This window comes from Eublepharis macularius, chromosome 7 (assembly GCF_028583425.1).
Source record: "Eublepharis macularius isolate TG4126 chromosome 7, MPM_Emac_v1.0, whole genome shotgun sequence".
In the NCBI taxonomy this organism is placed as follows: domain Eukaryota; kingdom Metazoa; phylum Chordata; class Lepidosauria; order Squamata; family Eublepharidae; genus Eublepharis; species Eublepharis macularius.
The window spans coordinates 102,320,273-102,346,628 of record NC_072796.1 but is presented as its reverse complement, the minus strand read 5'-3'; the positions used below and the strand labels follow the sequence as shown (position 1 = coordinate 102,346,628).

Genomic DNA, 26,356 nt, shown 5'->3' with positions numbered 1-26,356 from the left:
AACCCCTGATGGCAGCAAAGTTAAAATGGTCAGCACTAACACACGAAGTCTTACTCAGAAGTAAGCCCCACAGAGCTTGATGGGACTTACACACAAGTCTGCACAGGGCTGTAGCTGTAGTCCCAGTCTTATCTCATCACAAACATGATGGATTTAAGTACTTCCATTTCCATATGCAGTTGCAGAATTAGTTATGAGAATAAACAATACTAAGACTTAATAGTATGAATTTATAGCATCAAGATTTTTTATGGCTCATGATGCAAATCTAACATGCTGCGTTATGCTGAACATAGTTTTCAAGATCCCAAAAGTGACTGTTGATAGTGTTTAAACACTCTCCAAATGTATGCCTTTCTGCCCTCTCTCCATGGCTCTTCAGACTCATGTTTTGTTGTGGAACAAAAACCTCACTCCCAGCTGTGGCGCCAAAAACTAGTGCACAGTGTAAAAGTAATTGACAGCTCGGGTGTGTAGTTGAAGGGAGGCCTGGAGTTGCTTTGCCAATAAGAGGCCAGCTTTCTAACAGAACCACACATGTTTACAAAATGTATTCTGCCGGTAGGAGGAACAGTTGGACAGAAAAGCTGGCCAGGATTCTCAACAGGAGCATGGACTGATATGTCATGAGGTAATAGGCAATCCAGTATTTCCCTTCTGTACTAGAAGGCAATGAATGAATTGGTGATCGGCATGAAGTCTGACTGGAACTGAACCTTTGAAGCTGTTTTAAATATCATGGCTAGACCCCATAAATGGGATATTAACACATTCACATTTCTTTTTAATCAGAAAGTTGAATATCTTATCTCTGGTGACTTTGCTTAGTATAGGAAGTTGTTCAGGGTATTGTTTGCTTAGGATAAAACTCCCATCCAGTATAGCCCTTGTTTGGTTTGTGTTGTCCTCTAACTACATGACGCTGAATTCAAACCCATGGATATGTTTTGCTAAAAGTGGTGATTCTTCTGACTCAAGACTCCTTTCTCTAAGAGCCTCCTGGATAGGAGATGTCATGTCCTGAAGGAAGACACCACCACTAAACAAATCCAAGGGATCCAGCCCTATATCTACTATTGTTATCCTGCTTAATACTCGATAGCACATTTACAGTGCTATCATTTGCAGAGGTACATGCTACCTTGTACAACCAAAAACCAGAGTCTATTTAAGTCAATTGGCTAAGAAAGGTGGGACTCTGCTTAGGAGGGCACAGTGTTTTACAGTCTATTTCCTTGATCTTCATAACAATCTTATGCGAGTCAGGGCAGGAAAATCCTCACTACAGTGCTTCTCTGTGGCCAAAGCCAGTAATGTCCGATATTGTAGCGTGCCAGAGCCGCCCCCAAACATTCTCAGGAGTCACAGGATGTACACTTGAGAACTAGCTGTGCCAGCAACAGGAAAGCCTACCAGGTTAGCAACAAAGAGAAAGGCTGGAACAGCCGCAACACAGTATGGGCCCTAACTCAACAGCTACCAAAACTGCCAGAACAACAAGAGCAATGAGGAAGAGTGTTGCAGCAGCAATAATGCAGTATGAGCCCCACTTCAATCACTGACAACAGCTGCTGGCTGTTTAGCCCAGTCAGGGCAACGGGTGGGGAAAGAGGCTGCAAGTGAGGCTCAAGATGCCCCTGAGGTCAAACAGACTGCTGGTTCTCATGAGACTTCAGGGGAATGGACTGAGCACATGCAGCCTGCTGCACTAGCCTCATAAGGGGCTTAGAAGCAGGCCAGTGAAGAGGTAGTTGGCTTAGGGTTGCCAGGTCCCCTGGGGAGGAAAGCAGGGGATGGGGGGCTGTGGGAGGAGTCTCGTGGGGGGGCTTACCTTGCTTCACACCAGGAATGATGTCATTCTTGGTGTGATGTGCCAAGGGTTGATTGGGTAAAAATCAACCCCAAACACTGCCCCCACTGCTGTGTTCCTACAGTCTCCTCTGCCTACCAGGTCAGAACTAGGGGGGGCAGAGGCTGGGGGGGATCTCCTGCCCCCACTGGGGGACTGGCAAGTCTAAGTTGCCTTCTCTCTCCAGGCTGTACAGGAGAGGTCCAGTGAACAGGGACTGCCAACCCCAGGTGATGCAAAGCCCCTCTCCTGAGGCTCTGCAAGCCCAAGCAGGACAAAAAAAAGGTGCAATGGATACAGGAGCTGCTAAGGGCAGGGGCCTGGATGCCCTTGAACCTCAAAAGATGTACCAATATTGCTTCTAGGTAGTAAGTTGTGCGAGCATAGCAACACATTTTTAAGCCAGTGCAGTGTTTAGAATTGTGGCCAATTTGTTTATTTCATTTACCTTTCTTCCCAAAGGGGACCCAAAGCAGTTTACATTGTTTTTATCCCATTTTATCCTCACAACAAAATCAAAAAGAGTCCAGTAGCACATTTAAGACTAACCAATTTTATTGTAGCATAAGCTTTCGAGAATCAAGTTCTCTTCGTCAGATGCATGGTACAGAAACTGGTCAAATATAGAAGAGGAGGGGAGGAGAGAGAAGATGCAGTTAGGGGGGGAGAGGGAGGGGCAATCAAAACATTCCTTTGCTAGTAAATGTAAACATCTCCTTTTGGTGTCCTTTTGGGGTCAGTTGGCTTGAGTGAGGCTTCAAGGGAGTTTGCCCTGTTAGTTTGCCGCAGTAAAACAGCTAGACAAGTAAGTTAGGCACAAAGTATGTGACTTGGCCAAGGTCACCCAACACTTCCAGGGCAGAATTAGAATTTGAACCTGGATCTCCCAGATCCTAGTCCAGCATTCTAAATGTTTCATCACATTTGTCCATAGCAGGGTTACCAGGTCTCCCTGACATCCTTTGGGAGGTTGGGAGGCCAGGGGGGCTGTGGGGGCACTGGTACTTAATTTGATAAGTCTTTGCATGTGTGTGAAGCATGTGCCCCTGTGCAGTGACATCACTTCCAAAACAGCATTTCAGAATTGGCCCTTGCACAATGCCATTGCTTCTAACGTAACTGGAAGTGACATCATCACACAGGGCGCAGGAGCGCACACAGGGCCATTTGCCTAGACTGCCTGCTGCTGGCAGGAAATTGCCAGGCAGCCTTCCTCCTCCTCCCAATGATCATCAATTGGCAGGCAGAGCAGCAAACTGCTGGAAGTCTGCCCACCACTAGCAGACACCTGGCAGGGCTAGTCCATGAGGATGCACCACATGAAGTAGCTTCTGGCGACAGATCCTATTACTCTCATTTTGCACATATAATTTATCTCTCTCTCTCTCTCACACACACACACACACTATTTTTCTTCCAGTGAGCTCAGAGAGGCATATATGGTCCTCCCCTCCTCAATTTTATTCTTACAATCACCCTCTCAGGTAGATTAGGTTGAGAGAGAATGTCTGGCTCAAAGTAAGGTTTGCCCACCTCCAGGTAGAGCTTGGAGTTCTTTCAGAATTACAGATGATGTCCAGACTACAAGCTGCTGTAACTCTGTTTAGGATTGTGCTATATGCCACCTTAACACATGTTGCCAGTTGCCAGTTTTTGCCATCTAAGGGAGGGGGGCTGAAAACACAGTTACTTGAACTGAACTAGTCTCATACAGTCACAAAAGTAGCAACATGTATCTGAATAGTGAGTTAACTTTTAAAAACTGAAAACACTCATCTATACGTAGGTAGAAAATCTGTTCCACCCCACCCCTGGACATTTTCATGTGTTTTCCCCATGCCTCTGCCTCTCTAGTTTGCGCACACTTGCAGACATTGTGCTGGCATGCTAATAAAGCCCACCAAGCTGCTTTGCCTGAGTTGCAGCTTAGTATATATATGAGATGCTGAGCCTACGCAGCATTGCATGGGGCAGGTCTCTTCCTTGCCAGCTTCATGTTTAAACGAGGCCTCATACACCTTCAAGGCTTACATGTTTGGAGGAAAAAAAGGAGCAATAATGCTCTCTTTCCTAAACTCATTTTGATTTGCTCTGATTTCTAAAACGTGGGCTCCCCATCAAACAAGTTGCCATGCTGCTGACATCCATTATCCAGCCTGAAAACAATGGAGAGGCAATGGACAGAGGATACATCTGTATGGGTGTTTCCCACATTTTTGTTTTGGCACTCTGTTGCTTGAGTTGAACACAAGGAGTCCTCAAAAAGGAAAGAACAATACAGGGTGTGCAGTCCAAGCCAATGCTGAATACAGGCTGTGCCACCCTCTTTCCTTCCCCCCTCATCAGTTTCCTTCGTCCGCAATGTAATTGGACAAAGAGCCTGAATCTCATCCCTGAAAAATGACTTGTGTAGAAGTGCTCACTGTGAGCTCTGTGGATCAAATGTGTAAAACAAATCTGTACGATTCAGGATTGCAAATTCAGGCCATTTCACACATTACTCTCAGAGGCAAATTTGAAGTCACCACCACCTCAACAAGAAACTGCAACGGAAGAGTGCCACATTCACACGTTTCTAACCTTACGCTTGAAAATGTTATTAGTCTGTTTGGCCTCCATTAAGCTTTTCTTTCCTTTGCTTATTATGCTAGGCATTCATTGCATGAGTTTATTTGGGTCTTGGCTCATAATTGTTCAACTCATTCATATAAACAGAGTTTTGTTGATTCTTCTGTTCTATGCCATTGTTAATTGCATATTTTTATAGTGTAAATACTTTTTGTAGATATTTAAGAAATTATCCTGTAAATGAAGCTCAAGCTTTAATGCTACGACATTCACTATTATGTAAATACAACAATTATATTAGCAACAAGGTTGTTGGGTTTTACGTTGCTGACTCTAAACTTGATATTATTGATGATATATATTGTATTTTTGCATTGGCTCTTATTATTGTAACTTGTTTTGAAGGTTGTGCAGTCCAAAACCAGAGGCAGAAATATTGTGTTATTCTTCTATTTTTATTTACTTAAAATAACACGAGGACATTCCAGCATAATATATGAACAGAGCAGTATGGAAAATGAGCACTACTCTCTGGTCGAGAATGTAATCCCATGAGCAAGATTCAAGTTGAGTTGCACCTTCTTGGCCAACTAGATTTCCAGGGTATGAGTTTTTGAGAGAGCTCACTTCCTCAGATACAAGGAGGAAGGAGTCTTTATAATCCAGGCAGAGGATGGGAGGGATATTGCAGTCTTGCTCTTCTACTGCCGACCAACAGGGCTACCACCTAAAACTATACTTCAGAAGAAGTCTCACTGAACATTGGAAATCTCGCTTCTGGGTAAATACACCTCAGTGTTCCAGTTGCTGCTTGTACACAGCACCCTCCCGCAAGCTTCTGCCTTGTTCATTGCAGTGGTGAGGACATAGGCAGATCGACCTGTTGAACTTCGCTGACCTTGCGGGCTGCTCTTTTGCAGCCGTGCCTCCGCCCTTCCTTGGAGCATCGCCCGCCCTTGCCAAGATGGGAGAGACTTGACAAACACGCCCCTGCCAGCCAAGCCTCCCATCCGCAGCTCACGAGCTTCGGCGGCGAAGTGGCTCCAGTCCGGGTTTTGAGGCTGGGGACTCCGGAGCCGCCAGGAAAGACCAGCAGAGGACCTTGGCTTGCTCCCGTCGAGCCTTCCGTCCTTCCTCGCCGCCGGCCTGCGGGAGAGGGCCAGCCGAGCACACTCGCCGGGCAGGCGGTCCTGATGGCTGCACCGCGGCCGGCCTTCCTGCCCAGCGCAGCCGCTCCTGGCGGCGGCGGCGGTGGTAGCAGCCGCCGCGCTGCCGCCTCCCCGTGAGCGCCTCAGCCGTAGCAGCAGCAGCCGCCGCCCCCCAGCCCGGCCCAAGCGAGCCGAGCCCGCTCCCAGCTCCGTGCGGTGCGCTGCTGAGCTGGGCGCGGCCATGCAAGCGCGCCGCCTGGTCAAGCGCTCCAGCCTGGGCAGCCGGCGCTTGAGCGCGGCGGGGCCGCCGTCGGCCGCGCAGCCTTCGCCGGAGCCTGGCGCCCGCGGCGTGCCCAAGCCCGAGAGCTCTTGGAGGCCGCCTCGGCGGGAGGGCTCGGGGGCCGCCCTCGAGGAGGAGGACGAGGAGGAGGACGTGGTGGTCGACGTGGAGGAAGAGGACGACGCCGACGAGGCAGAGGCGGGCAGCGTGGGGAGCCCCCCGTCGGAACCCGCCGGCCCAGTCAAGGGCCATGGGGCCGCCCGAGGGAGCCTCAAGGTGGGTCGCGGAGAGGGAAGAACGCGGCCCCAGGTAGCAAGCAACCCCTCGGCGGGTCAGTGCGGGAGCTCCGGGAGGCGTCCCAGGAAGGCAGGGCACGGTGCCACGCCCTCCTCTGGGGCCATTCGTGAGGAAGCCGGGCTCTGTCAACCTTGCCACATGGCAAGCACTATCCTTAGCTAGAAAGTGCGAAGAGAGAATGCGGGAAAGAGAGCCTCTGAGCATGTCCAGAGTGCACTTCAGGCACGAGGCTGAAGGAGCTCCCTTCAGCCTCATTTAAGTACAGCTCCTCCACTGCTCGTCCCGCGGTGCCGGAGAAAAGAGCAGTCCTGTACTGGGAGGGGAGTCTTTGGTTATGGATGATGTACTGCAGATGATGTTTTCTCCCCTATTGTATAACAAAGGCACTCTGTAATGCTTCTATTCCCCTTCCTGGGTGGTAAGGGGGAAGACAGAGTGCATCTATTTTTAATTTAAAATTTAGGAATGCATATTCAGAGGGATTTAAATGAGGATATGTTGTGAAATAATCCACAGCTTGGTGTTCAGCTAATGTTCTTCCCCATCTTAGTTATCTCATAGTGTAAATAAAGATGGCTGTTGTTTACAATTTTTTAAAAAAATCAGTGGCTCTTTATGTAGTCTGTTTCTGCTTACTCGGAGAACTTTTTTTGTTGGATTATTGCTTGAGCCATACACAGTGAGTAGCATTAAACAAAATGCCCTCTAAAAGTAGACGCCCATCATGAAACGATCGCTGAAAATGCCCATCAAACTAGATGACACTAAAGATGTGTATTGGCATTGAAATACATTTTGAATGTGTTGCAAAAGAATGGGAAGGCAGGTTGGATGGATTTGTGTCATGGGGAATGATAGTAAGGCTTAGTGAGGCTAAGGGAAATGCCAAAAGGAAAGAAACATGACATCATGCCCAGAAATGCTTCAGCAAGGGGACCAGTGGGAATGGCTCTCTGGACTATAATAATAGAGTAAATCAAGCGACAGTTAAGCCATCCTTCTTAAAAATCATGGTATTCCTTCAAGGAGTTTAGGGTTCTCCCCCCCCCCTGTTTTATGTTTTTTAACATCTACATGAAACTGCTAGGTAAGGTCATCTGGAGATTTGGTCTGGGTAACCACCAATATGCAGATGACAGAAGGTCTGAACCTGTGCCTGGAGGCAGTGTTGGAGTGCATGCAGAATAATAAACTGAAGCTTAATCCCAACAGAACAGAATTGCTGTTGGTGAGTGAAAGGTCTGACCCGGGAGTTAAAGGGCCACCTGTTCTGGATGGGGTTGCTCTCTGCTTAAAGGAATAGGTCTGTAGTTTGGGGAGGGGGGTGCTCTTGGACTCAGGCCTACTGCTGGATAAGCAGGTGGCAGTTGTGGCCACAGGTGCCTTTTACTAACTTCAACTGAATAACTAGCTGCAGCCTTTCCTGGGCAGGAAAATAGTGCATGTCCTGGTTATGCCTCAATTAGATTACTACAATGCACTCCACATAGGGCTGCCCTTGAAAAGTGTTCGGAAAGTTCAATTGGTGCAGAATGCTGCAGCCAGAATGTTGACTGGAGAGGGCTGCAGGGAACATATAACTCCAGTCTTGGCTCATCTACACTCACCGAATCATTTTTCTGGTACAATTCAAGGTGTCAGTGCTGAGTTTTAAAGCCCTGTATGGTTTGGGACCAACATACTTGAAGGACTGCCTACTCCATTATGAACCTACCTGACTACTGTGGTCATCTTTGGAGGGCCTGCTTTGGGTGTTCCCTTCTTCTAAGATGAGACAGGTGGCAAGCTAGGAGAGGGCCTTCTCAGTAGTGGCGCCAAAACTCTGGAACTTTCTCCCCAGGGAGGTTTGCCTCGCCTGGCCTCTTCTGTTGCCATCTCCTGCCAGTGGGTGAAGATTTTTGTTTCATCTGGTGTTCCCTCAGTGATCCCTCATGATCCCTCCTCCCTCTCCATTGTTTTAGTTACTGCTTTTCTCTTTTGTATATATTTTAAGTTCTAGTTTTAATTTTTTTAATGATGTATTTATATGTTGGTTTGAATGGCTGTTAAGATGATATTTTAATGTGTATGTTTTAATTTGTTAGCCAACTTGGTGGCCCTGTGAAGGCAGAAAGGTGAGGTAAAATCCATAAATAAATAAAATAAAATAGTTCAAGTTGGGTGAGTGTGAGTGGTCCATGGTCACCCAAGCTTTGGGTGACCATGGACCATTGAAGTTCACACTTTTCCATTCTTGCAGCTAGCCTCGTCCACATTGTATGGTGGTGATGTTCTGTCGTGGTATATATGCATGTGACTGTGCACATGGACTTGATCTCTTTGAGCAGATGCAGAGAAAGATAGATCAGGGTTTTTTAATTTTTAATTTATTTTCTTACAAACTACATATAAACCATAATAAACTATATTCAAATATACATAATGATGTTATGCATAATGTAGCATAAAGCGATATATTCAGTTATGTACAATAAGCAAGATAATGTTAAAACATTAAATAGTCTATTAACATTATTGTTGAGTTTGTAATAGATTGAGTATTGTTCAGTAAGATAATTTAGTTAGTAGATGGTCATTGTTAGATAAATATTCCAGGAAGGGATACCATTTTTCGAGACAAGCTGATGTTCCTGAGGAGATAGATCAGGTTGATTGCAGGGGAGATCTCTCTCTCTCTCTCTCTCTCTCTCTCTCTCTCTCTCTCTCTCTCTCTCTCTCTCACACACACACACACACACACACACACGTCTTTCTTCCCCATGGGGACTCAGTGCAGCTTTCATTGTTCTCCTCTCCGTCGTTTTACCCACACTACAATCCTATGAGGAAGGTTAGGCTGAGGGGTGTGTGAAAGGCCCAAGGTCTCTCAGATTCTAGTCTGGCACTCTGACCACTACACCATACTAGAGTGTATAGTGTACATGGTCATTCACATACTGTTTTCTCATGGCCCTCCTCATGGTCATGGTTAACATGGAAAATTCCAAGACTTTCAGTATTAATGTTGGACTCCCAAGGTAGGAGGTGTAGGCATTTTTATATCGCAGGGGGCTACGCTGCAGTGCATGGCAAGAGCCAAGAAGAACACGTGCCTTTATCAGATGTCTACAGTTGAAATTGAAGTCATGGATTAAACTCTGGGAGTAGGAGGGAGGTATTGCCTTGACCTCAGAGTGGTGCTGCAGCCAAGCAAATGCCTGAAATTGTTTTGGAGGATGAAAGGGTCGGCTCTCCTACATCTTCAAAATGATTCTGGGAATATAAGATTCTGTACCACTTCTTTTTTCCTTTGTTAGTGATTGCACTTAGCAAAAGAGGAAAAATGCCTGTGATGGTTGCAGGGTCTCTGCATCATGGGTCGCTAAACATGTTCCTTCCCCAACCTCAAATGCTAACAGAGAGGGAGTCAGGAAAGAGGAGACTAGCAAAGCGGTTCAAGAACAGCCCCATCGGTGGCTTCCATGCCAAGCTAGATAGATTATTGCTGTGATTCTCTAAAGAAGCTCCCAGGTTACTTACTAAGTCAGAAGTTTCATCAACTAAAGATGGAAAGTGAATTCCATTTGGAAAAAAAAGCAAATCACAACACTAACATCTTTCCTTGTGTAGTGCCTTGAGTCTCAGTGAGAAAGAAAGACAATAAAATAAATACTAACAATACACAGTAGAGTAGAGGAAAGTTTAGCACACTATTAAAAGGCTATGTAATGCTTTGTTGAAAAAGCTGCTGAAGGTGTGAAAGGACAGGTTGATGCCATATAAATTATTGACTCCTCCATGAAGCTTATTCCCAGCATTCCAACCCCGTTGATGTTTAATATGGTATGTTTTTATAACAGAGATGCTTACAATAGTTGCTTTGTAATGTGAAAGGTTTAACCTGTTGCTGTTGTCACCAATAAATCCAACTTGTATGAGATAAGAAACATCAAAGTTGATTGCTGTGCATGACAGAACGTTGTTGTTCAAAAATATGTAGTATAAAGAAAAAGATATTTTCTGTTTCATGAGGGAAAGAGGCTTTGGGGGATACTTAATGTCAGAGTGCTGTTTGCTGTAAACTGCCTGCCACAAAGTGCTGTAAAACTGCTTGCCACAAAGTCTTCTAAAAATAATATCTTCGCACATTTCATAAAAGGTATGTTCTGAATGACATGGTACTTAGGCCATGTTGCAAAAAGTACAAACCAGTTGCCAAATTTATATTGAAACATTGGGACTTGTTCCTATTTTTCTTACTGTGCACTGGGGCCTGTGGCTTTAAACAGGCTTCCATTTAAGGGAGCAGCCTGAATATCAAAGTTTGGCCTGAGCTTGTCAGGGTTTGGGAATGAAGCAGGGTTGACCACAGTCAGTACTTGGATGGGAAATTATGGAGGAAGGCAATGAAAAACCACCTTGGCCCAACCCTTGATTGATTTTGATTGATTTATTACATTTGTAACCTGCTTTCCTCGCAAATGGGCTCAGAGCTGATAACATCAAAAATTACATTTACATTAACATTGTAACATTAAAATCACAATAAATAACAGTTCAGTCATAAAGAAAGACTTGCCTTGAACACATCACTGAATTTGCCATGAGTCGGTTGTAACTAGACTAGGGATGCCAGACCCCGCCTGGGGCGAGGGATCCCCTGCCCCCACCCCCCACCCCCACTTACCTGGCCAGCAGGGGGAGCGCACCTTCCGTACGCGCTCCTCTGTGGCACTGCACACTCCCGTGTGCTGCAGCCACCTGGATTGGGCCTGTTTTGGCCCAGATTGCGGCTGCTGCGGAGCACAGGAGTGCTCCGGCCCTCCACAGAAGCCCAAAACTCACCCATTTCAGCCCAGATTTGGCTCGTTTTGCGCCTGTTTTTGTGTGGATCGGGCCCATTTTGAGCCGCTGTGGAGCGCGGGAGCAGTCCTGCACGCTGCAGCAGCCCGGAGTGAGCCCATTTTTGCCTGGATCAGGCCCATTTCAGGCTGCTGTGGAATGCAGGAGTGCTTCCGCGCTCCACAGCGGCTTAAAACGGGCCGGATTCGCACCAAAACGAACCTGATCTGGGCCAAAACACAGCATCCCTAATCCAGGCCCCTGCGGAGCATGGGCGTGCTCCCAGAGGCAGTGTGATGACATCATTTCCCGGGAGTGACATCATGCTTGCAGGAGCCCCCTGGCAACCCTAGACTGAACAGCACATTCTACTAATACTCAAGGGATGTAATTCAGAAATGTACTTCAATTTTTGTTTTCAAAACAACAACAGCACAGAATTCCTTAAGGTGGAAGGGGTAATTTTAATTATGGGTTTTATACTTCTAGCTTTTTAAAATGGCCTGTGTGACAGGACTAGCTTCAGCTCTACTTCTCTTCAGAAACAACCAATAAGAGCTGGCGGATTGTTGGGCCAGTGACAGTTAAAGTCTGTTGGGGACAGTAAGAGTGGAACTACAAGTGACAAAAGGCACAGGTTGGACACTTGTCAGCTTCCCTCAAGTTTTGATGGGAAACGTAGGCAACTTGGCGGAATGTTGGACAAGTTACAGTTGAAAAGTCCATTGGATAGCAGTCAAAGAGCCAAGCTGCAAGACTAGGATGCCTACATTTCCCATCAAAACTTGAGGGAAGCTGACAAGTGTCCATCCTGTGCCTTTTGTCACTTGTAGTTCCACTCTAAGAGAGGAGAGAAGACTATGGAGCGGTTGAGAGAAGGCAGCAGAAATATTGCTGGCTAATTACAAAACTGTTCTGTTACACTGAAACATTCCGTGTTTAGCCCTGACATATTTATGAGTTTAAAACCACTCCTATGTTCCACCTTGTAAATAAAGTTTATTTTTGTTTTGTTTAACCCTAGCTGGCTTGAAGTCATTGGCTTAGGGAAGATATCACACTCAGAGACCTCAAACGCTCTAATCGTATTAAATGGACCAAATTTAAGTAAATACTGGAAGCACAAAGGGGAAGTAAACTCTTAATTTGCCTTTCCCCAATAGATCTGGGCTGTAGTTGGTTGAGGGGAGGGCAAAAGAGGGAATGGGCTGCCTGTCTGATGGAGCTTCTGAAGATTGAAGTGACCCTGTGTGTACTTGGGTCAGGGCTGTCTGCGTGATTAAATAATAATTATAATAATAACATTTGATTTATATACTGCCCTTCAGGATGACTTAACACCCACTCAGAGCGGTTTAGAAAGTAAGTTATTATTATCCCCATAGCAAACACCCTATAAGGTGGGTGGGGCTGAGAGAACTCCTAGAAGCTGTGACTAGGGTTACCGGGTGCCCGCCGGTGGCAGGCAAACTCCCGAGGATTTGCTCCCTTATCTGATGATCACTGAGCGATTGGCAGGAGGGGGCAAACTCGTGGAGCATGCCTGCTACTGGCTCCCACCCCTTGCACTGGCTGCGGGAGCATCCCTGTGCTCCAATTTGGCTCCAAACTGGCCAAATCGGAGCACGGGAATGCTCCTGCAACCGGCACAATGACATAACTTACAGAAGTGACGTTGCCACGCACTTGACGTGGTGACGTCACTTCCGGAAGTGACGTCATCACGGCACCGCCAGAGTGCACGCGCGCTAATGTGCACATACAATGGTATGTTCCAGGCCCCTATCCTCCAATCTTACAGTATAACAGGAAGGGTTAATTAATGCTAAAAAGAAGCCCAGTTGTCTGGGGAAGGTCTTGCAACCTAAGCATTCCTTTATGACTCTCTTTTTATGATTACTTTAAATTATTTATTAAAGGGCTAACTTAAAGTTTCTTTACAAGCCAAGTCAGGAAGGGGAGTCAGGATTCAAGGTACAATGCAGCTTCATTAAATCCTTCCTCTCTCTTCTTTGCTTCATCCTGCCCCCTTCTTATCTAGGATATAAAGGGCTAAGCTACAAGTGACAAATAACACTTGAACGGCAAGTGGATTGAGTGGAGGGCAAGAGAACAGGGAGGAATACACTTGCCGTTCAAGTGTCATTCGTCACTTGTAGCTTGGCCCAAAGTCTCAGGGATCTCCACTCCTCCCTGTATCTGAAGAGCTTTGATTCTCAAAAGCGAGTACCTTTGAAAAACCTTATTAGCCTCTAAGGTGCCACTGAACTCAAATCCTGCGGTTCTACTGCGGACCAGTATGGCTACCTACCTTGTTCCATGATGAATCCTGCCCTGTCCTGCAAGTTACTGGAGGCATGTGCTATAATAAAGGATGGATCTTGTATCAGCACTAGCTGTGAAGGCTGCATAATTGACTTTCCTTAGGTGTCCTGTGTTTTTGGTTTTGTGCTAGAAGAAGAAATTAACAGTACTAGAAAGTGCTTTGCAGATATATCCTTAGATTAAGGCAGCCAGATTGAGACTGGAGATAGTACTTGCAGTTTTAAGACAGCAAAACTTTCTGAAAATCCTTACCACTTTGATTTGCTTGCTGAGGACCCCCTATGTATCTGCAGTGGAAACCCTGTGCATTGGATGTCATCATAATTCCATGTGCATTGAGAGTACACTTTATAATATATGTGAAACATTCCTATTGCTGCTCCTTCTAGGGAAAACTCAAAGTGCAATCCTAAACAGCATGACACCCTTCTAAACCTGGGAACCTAGAGAAGTGTGAATCTACTTATAAGTATACTATCAGTAATGGTTAGCAAGCTGACATTCAGGGAAAACTGTCTGCCATGACCTGTTGTCTTAATTGAGGAAATCTTGATACAATTAGTCATCATTAGGGATCCCAGGTCCCTTGATGGGCGCAGGGGATGCCCTGCTCCTACCCTCCCTTCACCACCACTCACCTGGCTGGCAGGGGGGAAAGGCAGGGGAACAGGCCTCCCATTCGGGGCCCAAATCAGCCAGCTGTGAAGCATGGGAGTGCTGTGCTCCCGTACTCTGCGCAAAGACCTCAATTCCTTGAAGTGACATCATCACACCATCTGTGAGTGCATGTGTGCAAAAACAAGAACAAAGATGATTGCCGGGTGTCTCTCTCTCTCTCTCTCTCTCTCTCTCTCTCTCTCTCTCTCTCTCTCTCTCTCTCTCTCTCTCTCTCTCTCTCACACACACACACACACACACACACACACACACACACACACACACACACACACACACACGGGGCCAGGAGGGTAACAGAACCTGGAAACCCAAGTCATCATGGCTAGTAGCCTTTGATGGACCTAAGGGAACCTGCATATTCAAAGGAAGTAAATCTCTGAATACGTAAGCTAGGAGGAAACATCAGGGGAGCCCTTGGCCTTTACGCCCTGTTTGTTGACCCTCCAAAGAAGCTGGTTGGCTGCTGTATGAGACAGGATGCTTAGCTAAATGGGCTCATCTTGTTTTATGCCCACCCACCATCTTCAGAAATTTGATTTATCAAGAAGGGCTGTTGAAAGAATCACAATGTTTTGTGCTTTGAGTCCTCAAAAAGCACTATAAATTCCCAGACATTATTGATCACCATAGAGAGGTAATTGAATATATTTTGATTATCAAACAGTGTTCAGGGACCTTTTCCTTGCTGTAATGTATGAAAAGCTTTAATAGCTACTGAGACATTCAATATATGACTAGTTGCTTGGCTCTGAATTCAGACCATATTCAGTGCTGGATCAAGCTTTCGTGCATGATTCTGTTGTGACTCGTCCTGCCATGTATGTTTGTAGATGCATGTGTAAATTTAATCTTATGCTTGCTGGAAGCTGCATAAAACTGGTTGGTCATGAGGAAAAAGCTGACACCCTCAGATATGTCAAGTAGCTAGCTACACACTACCCACTCATGAGGTGTATAAATTGGCACAGAACTATAGCTGATTCTTCTGTGGATAAAGTGGATTGACCACAAGATGTGATGTGACCTTAGGAAAAGACTTTTTTGTCTCTTTCATCTTTCAATGGTGACCATTAAAACAATGAAATGTGTACATTATTTATATTGTAAGCCTTCTTCTTTGCAGCACAGTGAGAAACTGATTTGCTGAATAGTATGTCATCTGGCTGTATGTCAAAAAGTATAAAATGACTAATGCTTTCATCTTGGAGACCATTCATAGCCGTAAAATAATCATTCTATCTTTAATCTTGCCAGAAGACTTTCCAAGGAAAATTTGGAATGGGAAACATGTTTAAATATTTTGCCTTTAATATTTTTGAGCATGTAATAACATGTGCTTGTATTATAACCTTGAATGTATTTTATAATAATTTTATAATGGCACAATTATTTTTATTGTGAATTGGAAATTGCAGTATGCAATTTGTTCTTCATTAAGGAGCACATTTTTTTTCTTTATGCTACTCTAACTTCTAAACCTATAAAAGCTTAAAATAAGTTTGTGTGCCAGATAGCTGTGAATTTGCACCTGATATACAACAGAACTTCAAAGGCTACCAGGCTGCCCTTTTTCGTCTGGACTTACAGTTATAGTTAGGAGCAAATCACCTGTCCAAGCTGATAGGAAATCTCTTACAGATCTTTTCTACTAGAACATATAATCAAAGGAAGTTAGAGATAAATGGGCAACAAAATGGCAAACGGGCAACAAAATACAAACAAATGTGGAATGATACACATTGGGACAAAAAAGTCCTGACTCCATATATAAACTGACAGGGGCTACATTTATTGCAGCTACCCAAGAGAAAGCTCTTGAGGTGTGGTGGACATATTGCTAAAAATGCCAACTCACTAGGCACCACCAGCACTGGAAAAGGTTTATGTGATATTGGGACTTACTAGGAAAGGGATTGAAAATGAAATTCCCAGTATCATAATGGGTTGCTTGTGAATCTGCGGTGAGGCTGCTTTTGGAATACTGTTCTGATGGCTGTTTTTTTAAGCTACCATAACTACCATAACTATTGAAAAGGTAGCAGAAACGGGAACCAAAATCATCACTTTCCCTTACAAGTAGAGGTTTAAACCTCTAGAGCTTTACCAAAAGATTGCTGATATGGAACCTGATAGAGGCTTATGAAACTATGAATCATGGTGGGAAAAAATGAACAGGTTGATTTTTTTGACTGGCCACTGTTTGAAACAAGATGGTGTATGAGAGAATGTGATCCAGAAGAACTTTTTTTTTACTTCATGAAAACCTGAAATCTACTGCTTGCGACCTTCAGATATATGACAGAATAATGAATCTTGCTTTTAACTTACATTTAGGAACATGATGTGAACAAATAGAATATAAAAGTGAATTTATTTATTTGCCTTTCTGGGTAAGTAGTGACAAATTCTGCAGGGATAGCTAGTTGTGTTTACATTCTTACAACCAAATACCAGAGAGACCCATGTTCAGACATCAAGACACTCCTCTGTGTAGAAACAGCCCTGGTATACGAAGCCTTCAGTCAAACTCCAGCTTGCCATACCATCTAAAAGTGGGCAACTGGCCAAGCTTCTGTCTCCTCAAACAGGAATTTTGTACCACAGTTTATTCCAGGTTTGTGGGGAGGAAACAGACTCATCTTGGGCAAGTGCATCTACAAGTCAGCATGCTGGAATTTGACTGAAGACTTCATAAACCAGAAAGATAGGTATTTTGCTTCATACAGGGTTTTTTTTTTCAGGGGGAACGCGGGGGAACGGAGTTCCGGAACCTCTTGAAAATGGTCACATGGCTGGTGGCCCCGCCCCCTGATCTCCAGACAGAGGGGAGTTGAGATTGCCCTTGCGGAGGGCAATCTCAACTCCCCTCTGTCTGGAGATCAGGGGGTGGGGCCACCAGCCATGTGACCATTTTCTCCGAGGACAACCCACTGAGTTCCACCACCTCTTTTCCCAGAAAAAAATCCCTGGCTTCATGCGTAATATACACAGCGAAGACATGTGAGCACTAGAAGAAATCATGTTTGTGTCTGTCACAGACAGAGGTTTGTTCTAACATCTAAATTCTGTCAGTCTTGTGTCCCCTAAAAACCCAAGCTTTGTCAGGTGCATGATGTGCTAATGTTGGCTGAGAGAAATATAGATGCGATGTTGCAGATAGAAGAAAGGAGGGGGAGGGAATGTTATAAACTGAAGCCACAAAGCCTGGCAGTTCAGGAGATGAATGCGTTGTGTTACAGTGCAGAGCCTGAATGAAGACAAGATCCAGTAAAAAGAGTAGGGAAGGGCTACTTCAAACAGGCAATGAACTAACAAAGTAAGAAGAATATTTTAAAGAGGGACAATTTCCTTTTGGTAACAAGCTAGCCACTATCAGTTTTAAGAGTGCATATTAATTCGAACTAAATAGGCGGAGTCTCCTGCAGAAAACTTTATTTTGCCGAAATAAGCTCCACATGTTATTTTAGTTCAGTTGGTCCCGATAAATGATATTACATGGGTTTTGTTTTTGAATGTTCAAGTCTGTTACTGAATGTTCCCCTGTTGATTTCTGAGTCTTTTTCTTTTTAATGTCTAATTCATGACAGTTTATTCTCCTCCTATGTAAAGACATTCCTTTTTGGTTAATGTAACTAGCCAGTGGGGTAGGCGGGTGGGTGAAATTGTCTAGGAATCTGAGATCAAAGTTCAAATACTTTTCTTCTTTGAAAATATAGGCTTATCTACCATATCTCTTCTACCTGATAAATGGTTAAATTCCTTTGCAAATATTTACAGTAGCTTTGAAAAAGAATCTTCGGGTAATGCTCAGAATTTAAAGAGTTGTCTCTGAGGTCTTGTTTTCTCCTTCCTCTTCAGTGGAGCAGGAATTCAGAGTGAGGATCGCTGGGAGCAGTCTGCGCACTGAAAAGGGGGAGGGGTATGGCACCCTTATGATGGCCAAGGGTTGATGCTTCTTGTGTATTGCCCACTCAGAGATTGCAAGCAATCACATTGGACTAATTTTCAGGAACCCGTTGAGGATGCATCTCAGTCAAAAAGCCTTTGGTGCTTAATTGTCTTACTCAGTTGTGTTAAGTCAGATAGAAATTTAGGATCACTAGATTACTGACCAATTATTCTTTGCATCTCTTATAAAATATTCATCTTCCAGGCTGATATGTTTTACTTCTAGTTTCTTCAGTTTGAGATGGGAAAGCAGCATTGAAACTTTGAACAGAAAATCAAGAAATGCAACCATGGCCCATCTGGGTTGGTATTCTGCTGCTAGAAGTGACCAGTCTGGTACTAAATTCAGTTACAGATGAAAACTACAGTTTACGTTGGATTGGGCAATACAATGCAGATGAGCAATTAGGTGTAGGCTGTAAAGGTGACTCCAGCTATTTCCATGTGTATGTTTTGGTCCACTGGCTTTCTTATGGCAGTGCGGTTTTTAGAGGCATACATATGATGTTATCTTTTGGTTATTCTGTTTTGGTGTTTTCCCTCATTTTGTTTCCCAAGCTTGCTGCGTAATAATCTTTTGCAATCAAAGATTGTGATCAAATCACCTTTGGATGCTGTGAATAGGAGGGTGTGCATTTTTATTATGTCCTCCTAGCCCCTTTGCTGCTATTTCCCTCAGACACATTGAAGGGCTCTTTCATGCTTTTTTAAAATTTGGGAATTGCGAGATCACCATTGTGTTCTAATAAAGCCATCTACTAATTCCCAGCTTTCATTTTTAAAAAGTCAGTTTGTACCAATTTTCATTGTGGAGTTATAAGAGGAAGATACAGGCAACAAGAAGTTCACAGAGAATCATCTGTGTGGAAGCAGCTAGAGGCTCCACACACCAGCACCACACCCATAGGGTTACCAGCGGAAGATCCCCCCCACTCTGACCCTCCACTCCCACCACCATTCACCTGGACGGTGATGGGGAAAGGCGCAGAAAAGGGTCTTCCAGGCACATTTCCAGGGCAGTGCAATTACATTACTTCCCGGGAGTGACATCATGCCTCCCTGCGAGCACTCCTGCACTTTGCAGCAGGCCAATTTGGGCCCCAAACAGGCCCCGTTTGAGGCCCAAATCAGCCTGCTACGAAGCACATATGTGCTCCTGTGTGATGATGTCATCCAGAAGTGATGCGAGGGACATGGACAAGGTGAGTACCAGGTACCCGCCCTCCTGCCGGAAGGGTAAGGAGACCTGGCAACCCTAAGATAGATACTACAACAAGCTGCTGTATAGAGAGGAGCAGCTAAGTGGAGTCTCTGGGATCTCATATTTCATTGATAAAAAACAAAGTTCTTCAAATCTCAGGGTTGTACAGAAGGGACTTACTGGAACAAAAAAGGGTATCTGATAAAGAAAGGAAGTTCTTGAGGCAAGGCGGGGTACTGTCTGCTGACGATATGCTTGCTGTGTGGAGAATGCTCTCAAGAGGGCAGTCTTGACAATTAGCAAACATTTCTAGGGCAAAAAAAAAGCTTTCTTATGCCTGTGAAGCAAAGGGGTGACTCACAGCTACTGAATAAAATTGGGTGCCTGTAGGCTATGTCTGCCCCTCTTTTAATATGAATTGTACAGAATCTAATAATCACTTTTAATTTTGCAGGCAACCAGCATAAAGCGTGAAATGACCTTCACAGCATTCCAGCAGGAGGACATAAAAAGTGGCTTGAATCAAAAACTGTCAGACCAACATTTTTTTCCACTGGGTATGAAAGAAGAGGATTCCAAAACAGCAGATACCAAAAAGCCTGGAAGAGTCCATGAACATGAGAAAGAAAGCACGCGTTCAGTCTGTCTTCTTGAACAGAAACGCAAAGTTGTATCTTCAAACATTGATGTTCCTCCAGCAAGGTAGGAAGTTCTGAACATTATGAGAGAGGCTGACTGAAGTTCCAGCCTTCCACAGTGTGTTTGGTTCCCCCCCCCCCCCCCCAGAAGTCCAAGGTCAGCCATATGATATTTCCTACAGGTTGGTGTTATCAGCTGCGTTGCACCACAGGGGGAAAATGGAACATAAATATTTAAATAACAATATGGGAGGGAGGAATGAGAGGAGCAGTTTAGCATGGCTATGGAGGCCCGACAACCATTGGGTCTCTGGATGGCCATGGGCACTGGCTTTTGGTCTCAGATCTTCTGGTCACTTACAGATTTCAAATCAAATTAAATTTATTGTACGGTCAAAAACCAGCATAAACCCCGATAACGAAAGCAACTGATGGATTTTATAGGCTGTTGCACAAAATTTTGCAACTGAAGCTGTAGTTGTTGGATTTCCATCTTCTAGAAGTAGCCTAGTATATTCCAAGCTCGTTCTTCCAGGTATTCTATTAATCAAAGGGGTGATGCGAGCATTTTGATAGAAGGGGCAACGTAGACTAATGTGATCTACAGTCTCAATTTCTCCTTCATTGCAGGGGCAAAGCCTTTTCCCGTAGGGAATTCTGTTAAACTGCCCATCTAAAACAGCAGAGGGGAAGGCAGCACACTTTGCAAGTGTAAAGGCCCTCCTGTGACTATGCACCTCCAAGAGGGACAGATAGGCAGCCGGCTTGACTATATATCTGGTGTTCGTAGGGGGACAAGAAATTAGGGACTCTCCCTAAATCAAGCAGTCACTTACAGATTGTTTGCCTTAGCTTGGATGCTCTTGGGAGGCAGGGTTTTTTTCCCTTTCTTCTTCACAGCATTGAAGGGAATAAATAGTAAAATGGGAATAAATAGTGAATCTGTAAAATGGGAACAAATAGTAAGTAAAGACTAATTGAGACAACAGCCCATAGATCACCTGTATGAGTAATACTTTAATAACAATCTCTTGGCTGGAAAAATATCTCTGCTTAGACTTTTGAGAGTCACTACCAGTGAAAGTCAATACTAAGTTTAAATTAGCAATTTAAGGGCAAAACTAAATATGACTGGAGTGATCTATGATCTCCCACAGTTTCTTCAAAGCTAATTAGCAGACTGGTGTAGCTGCTTTTAAGCATGAGGAAGTTTTCCTGGGCAATCCTTTCCTCGCAAGCCTTTCCCATAATTTAAATTGGGTTGGTTGGGTGGAGAGGTACATGTGTACACCTTTCTCCTTTCCCCATAGAGCTAGGAGTCTGCCACAGGTTCATGGGAGACCATTTAAATCATGGAAAGAAAGGGTTGAACATCTTTTTAGCAGCCTGTCCTTGATATTCAAAGCTGCAAAGTAGGGTTAGTCAATTAACTTTGACATTCTGTAAGAGATTCTAATCACAGATCTTAATTTATCATATCTCCTTCGACCCCTAAACTAGAGTAAATTTCTTTCATATATTGTTATAAATTAAAACAGTCATGCTATTTGTAGGCAAATCTACTGACAATGTGTTTTATTTAACATGATAAAATTGAAGATAATTTTGTGTTGTAGAAAAATAAAACACTAGAGTAATACTTCCCCCATGGGTCACAGCATGGTCAACCCCAAACCTGCTTTTATAAAAATTTGATTTTTTAAAATTTAAGTTGTAGGGGATTTGTCTTTGTGTTTTGGATCTTTCAAGTTGTCAGACTTCTCTCAGTCCTAAAGCATGCTAGATAGAATTTAAAGGATTGGTGCAAAAACAAGTGCATAGAAAATCAGTACAGGTGGTTTTCCAGAAATAGGTGGCTCTAGGGACATTTGGAGTCCTATACCTGAGAGAGAATTGTAACCACCAGAGTCCCAGGGTCAGGTTCAATTCTATATTTTTACAAATTCAAAATGTAAATCCAATATAAATATAAGAGAACACAACTGTGAAAACGTTCCCAAAGTTATCAGTACTGATTCACTAACCAATGACCCCAGAGCAGAGTCCTCACATTCCACTTGGTAGAGGGCACAGACGGTTCCGTGCGTTTGGCTATGCCTGGAATGGAGTCCCAGATATCCAGAAGGCCTTGCAACAGCAGGACTCGTTTTTATGAAGATGCTGTTATAGAAACCTTTTCAAACTTGTGTAAAGCTTCACAATTTGCATAATTTGTTGAGTTTTGTTTTCTATCTTTTTTTTATACTACCACCCCGCCCTCCCTTTTTGTCTCCCAGTGCTTGCCTTGGGGTCTTCATGGAAGCCTCATAAAAGATATCTGCTTGTGCTACTGTAGAAGTCATCCTGCTTAATATTGTTTGATGGTTGCTTATTTTCAAAGTATATCCTGGGACTGAGAATAGTAACTTTCTAGAGATTTTGAGATGGTAGGAAGTCTTGGTTTTATTTTGACTGTCATGCGGTGGAAACTGTTAAATATTGTAGGGTTGATTGGAACAGGGATCCTGCCTAGGTTGGCTTTGTTAGGTGTGTGAATGATTTGAAAACCTCTTGGGAAATCTTAGCATTTGATACCTTGATACTCATGCTTAATTGCTTGGCACTTGCTGCAACTATTAGTGAGCTTACCATGAAACAGAAAAGGAAGAAAGAGAGATGAGGCATAATAAATATTAAGAGAAAACTGGTATAAGATGTTCTATCGGTGGTATATAATTCCAAAAGATATTGCAAAAATGGATAAGAAATACATAGGGATGGGTTGGAAGAGTGAAGAAGTAGAAGGCACCTTTTATCACATGTTGTAGATGTGCAAAAAAACAAAAAAAAAACAATGGAAAGAAATACATGCGGAAATTCAAAAGATTTTAAAAACGGATTTTGCAGTGAGACCAGAGATTACGTTGTTGGGAATATTGCTAGATAATGTTGAGAAAATATTACATGAACTATTTAGGTATATGTTAACAGCAGCAAGAGTAGTAATGGCAAGTAAATGGAAAGACAAAAAATGTCCAACTAGAGAAAATTGGAAAGATAAAATGACAAAATATGTGGCAGTGGCAAAATTAATGAATTATATAAATAGAAGACCCATTAAAGAATTTGAAAAGAAATGGGGAAATTACTTTGCCTATTATAGATGAAGATGAGAAATAAAATAATTAACAATAAAAATCCAGATATGAGCTCTGATTAACAGAGGTTATAGACATGTTGTTCATTTTAAGTCGGAATAGGATACAGAAACATATATTATTTAATTTGACTAAGATAGTATAATTAGCATAATTTGATATATTTTAGTATATTATTGCGAGTATTAAAAATGTTTTGATCATAATATGTTTTATATAATTAGTTTGGAGGTAAGAAAAGTACCACAGCAAATACCGTTAAATACTATAAAATACAATATTATACTTTTACAGCTCAATCCTATGGCCCGAGGCAGCGTTGTCGCTCATGCGCCAACATAAATGGGGGGCTTGCCCTCCACAGAAGTGGATGCGGATTGGCCCCCATGGTAGTCCTTCGGGCTGTGGGGGTGGGGCTAAGCAGCGAGAGAGGGGCTCGTGTTTTCCTGTTCAATGGGTGCTTATGGGCTGCGCCTCCTTTTTTCCTGGCATAACTTTCCGCCGCAGGAGGGGGCATTCCCAGGGCTGGAGTGGCTTTGGAAGCAGACTAACTTGCGCCCCCGCCCCGCCCCCTCCTATGCTGGCATGGGGACTTGCACCTCCGCCCAGCCGCCAATGTGCCCGCTGCCGGTAACCCGTCTGCGGTACTGTGCCTCAGGCGGGCACCAGCAGAGAGGGGTTTACGTCGGCATAAGTGCCATTTACGCCCATGCAAGGCTTAGTTCTCTCCCTATGTGGTTTCCACCCTGTTGCTTAGGATTGCACTGTTAATATTTGATTCAATAGTAAAATATAGTAAAAGGGAGAGAGGAAATGTCTCTGAGAATGGCTGTTATAAACCTGAATATGATATTCAAATGATATATGGTTACAATCCTTGTAATGGGTATTTAATCTTTCTTTAGTGTATTTTGTATACCTGTTCCTTTTTTTCCTGTATTCCTTTTATTGTTTAGAAAATAAAAAATATATATTACAAAAAAAAGGTAAGTGGCATTTTAAATACATAACACAAACACACACACATACACACACACACACACATGCTGCTGATACCCACTGTTAGGATGGCACACCAATGGTTACTTCTCTGGTACAAGTTTATCTTCCTAATAGCAACATTGATGAATAAAATGCAGGATCAACAGCACTTAAAAAAGAACGTGCAAAATCGTTTGGAAGCCAGCTGGAATTTGGTGTGAAATTTCAGAAAAGGAGGAACATGTGCTAAATGCTGTTAGGCACATAAATATTTTCATTTGAAAATGGCTAAGGCTGCAGCCACCAATTTACTGTTTGTGTGGTGCCCAACTGTCCAGATTCGTAATGGCAGCCCTGTCTTAATGGTAACAGAGATTAATGTCAGTGTCTCTACTCTGTTATCAATACAAGGGAACCTTGGGGAGGAAATGATAGCCTGTTTTTAAACTATGCAAAGAAGCAGCTCCACAAAGTAACAGTTGTCTAGCAGTGTTAAGATTCTTGTAATGCATTCCTGAGCAGAGATACTCCAGACGAAGCCAACTGATATCAATGGGTTTAGAGTGGAACAGCTCTGTATAAGAGTATACTATCAGTCTTTTAATTCTGAGATGGGGATCTGCTTTTAATATTTTTTTTCTTTACCCCTATAATTCCTGCTATTTATATCCCTAGCCAGGCCCCTTGCTTGGGCACAGTAGGAAATAGGCATGGCTCAGTGGTAGAACATCCAGGCATCTCTAGTTAAAAGGATCAGGTCACAGGTGTTGTGAGACTCTGGAAAGCAACTGCCAGTCAGAGTAGACCAGACTGACTTTGATAGATCAGTGATATAAGATAGTTTCATGTGTATAGGAACGAAAAAGCATTCATTTTAGATATGTTTCCTTCATGTCATGGGTCAGCACAGGCTCAGTGATAGCGAGGGCTCCTCAGGAGAAGAGGAGCCCCGTGTAACCGGTCTTAACTCAGAAGAGAAGCTGCAGGTTGATTAGAGTTCGCAGCTGGAGCAGAACCACCTCACAGCCCTGCTACAACAGGTGAAGCTTACCTAGTCGTTTCTAGACCTCCAGGATCACCCACACCCTTAGAGCACCACCGATGGAGGTGAAGAACAGAGCTACAGGAGAGAAGACACAGTACACTACTCCTGGCCTGACACCAGCTGCTTGCTGATGACAGTGGCGAGTAGCTGCAGGATAGCCCCCAAGCAGCTGGCTGCAAACGTGGCGCTTCAGCACAGGGCTATAAAAACCAACCACGGTAAACTGTTGGGTGTGGAAGCAACAAGCTGGAATCTTCTTGCTGCCATGGTGGCGGCTACATCAGAGCCTGCCTGGTTTCCTGTGACTCTATGGACCATTCCTTGACTCTGACTACGTTGTGCCTGTGAACCTTCCAGTGACTGAACTTCAGACCTTGCTATTTGGACCTAACCTTGGACCAGACTATGGACAGCTTTTGACTTTGTTCTCTGACCTTGGAACGGACTTTGACCATGCTGCTTGGGGTGGCACCTGGGCCTGCCTCATGCCCCGCCCTGACAGTGCTGCCTGTGCTGCCCTGGCCTGACCTACGACACTTCATTTTTGTGTTTTACGTTCCCTGACATCCAATACTGTTTTTTAAAGTAAAAAAAAATAGTGGCAGCACCATTGGTACAAGTCACTTTAAGGTATTTCATAGCTTACATTGTTCTCCTCTTCTGCATTTTATCCTCACAAAAACACTGTGAGGTAGGTTAGGCTGAGAGACACCCAGCAAGCGTTCATGGCAAAATGTGGATTCAAACCTGGGTCCCCCAGATCCTAGTCTGAAACTCTAACTGCAACACCACACTGACTCTCAACATAGTTATGCTACAGGCGAATGAATAATATATCCAGTTGACTGGTTTTTTTAAAAAAAGCACTCCTACATAAAACTTACTTTCTCCTGGGGAATTTGCTTTTTAAAATGAAACAATATTTGTGTGGGTGAATAAAATAAGGATATTTTCTCAACTGCAGTCATAAATATAACACAAAAGGAGACAGCAGATGCTTTGACATACAAAAGAATACTTCACAGATATAAAAGAACTGTAGCTTTTTAACATTATTGGCCATTTTTAGAAATGCCAAATTGTCTCTGTTTAAGGGACAAATGTACTTTACAATTACATTTCTAGATAAATACACTCTTTTTGCTTTGAACCCAATCATATCAGATCTAGGAAACTAAGCAGGATCAGCTCTGGTTAGTACTTGGATGGGAGTCCACTAAGGAAGTTCAGAGTCGCTGCTCAGAGGCAGGCAAACCACCTCTGTTTGTCTCTTGCTTTGAAAACCTTATGAGGTTGCCATAAATCATCTGCAACTTGACGGCACTTTACAAACGCAACTTTCAATATGTGTTTTCAAATGCTAGAGAATATACAGTAGACAGCAGCTTCACTGTGAAGCCACTAGGTGGCACTAGGGAGTGCTTAACCTTGGTTAACAAG

At 43.8% G+C, this 26,356-nt stretch overlaps 1 protein-coding gene across 1 annotated transcript in view; it reads left to right on the top strand.

Annotated features, from left to right (window-relative positions):
* Positions 1–5,806: 5,806 nt before the first annotated feature.
* Positions 5,807–26,356, top strand: part of ZNF704 (zinc finger protein 704) — a 61,458-nt gene continuing 40,908 nt past the window's right edge. Inside the window, exons 1-2 of the mRNA XM_054985645.1 lie at positions 5,807–6,121; positions 19,570–19,817. Coding sequence (XP_054841620.1) covers positions 5,807–6,121; positions 19,570–19,817 — 563 coding nt within the window. The remainder of the gene's footprint in view (positions 6,122–19,569; positions 19,818–26,356) is intronic.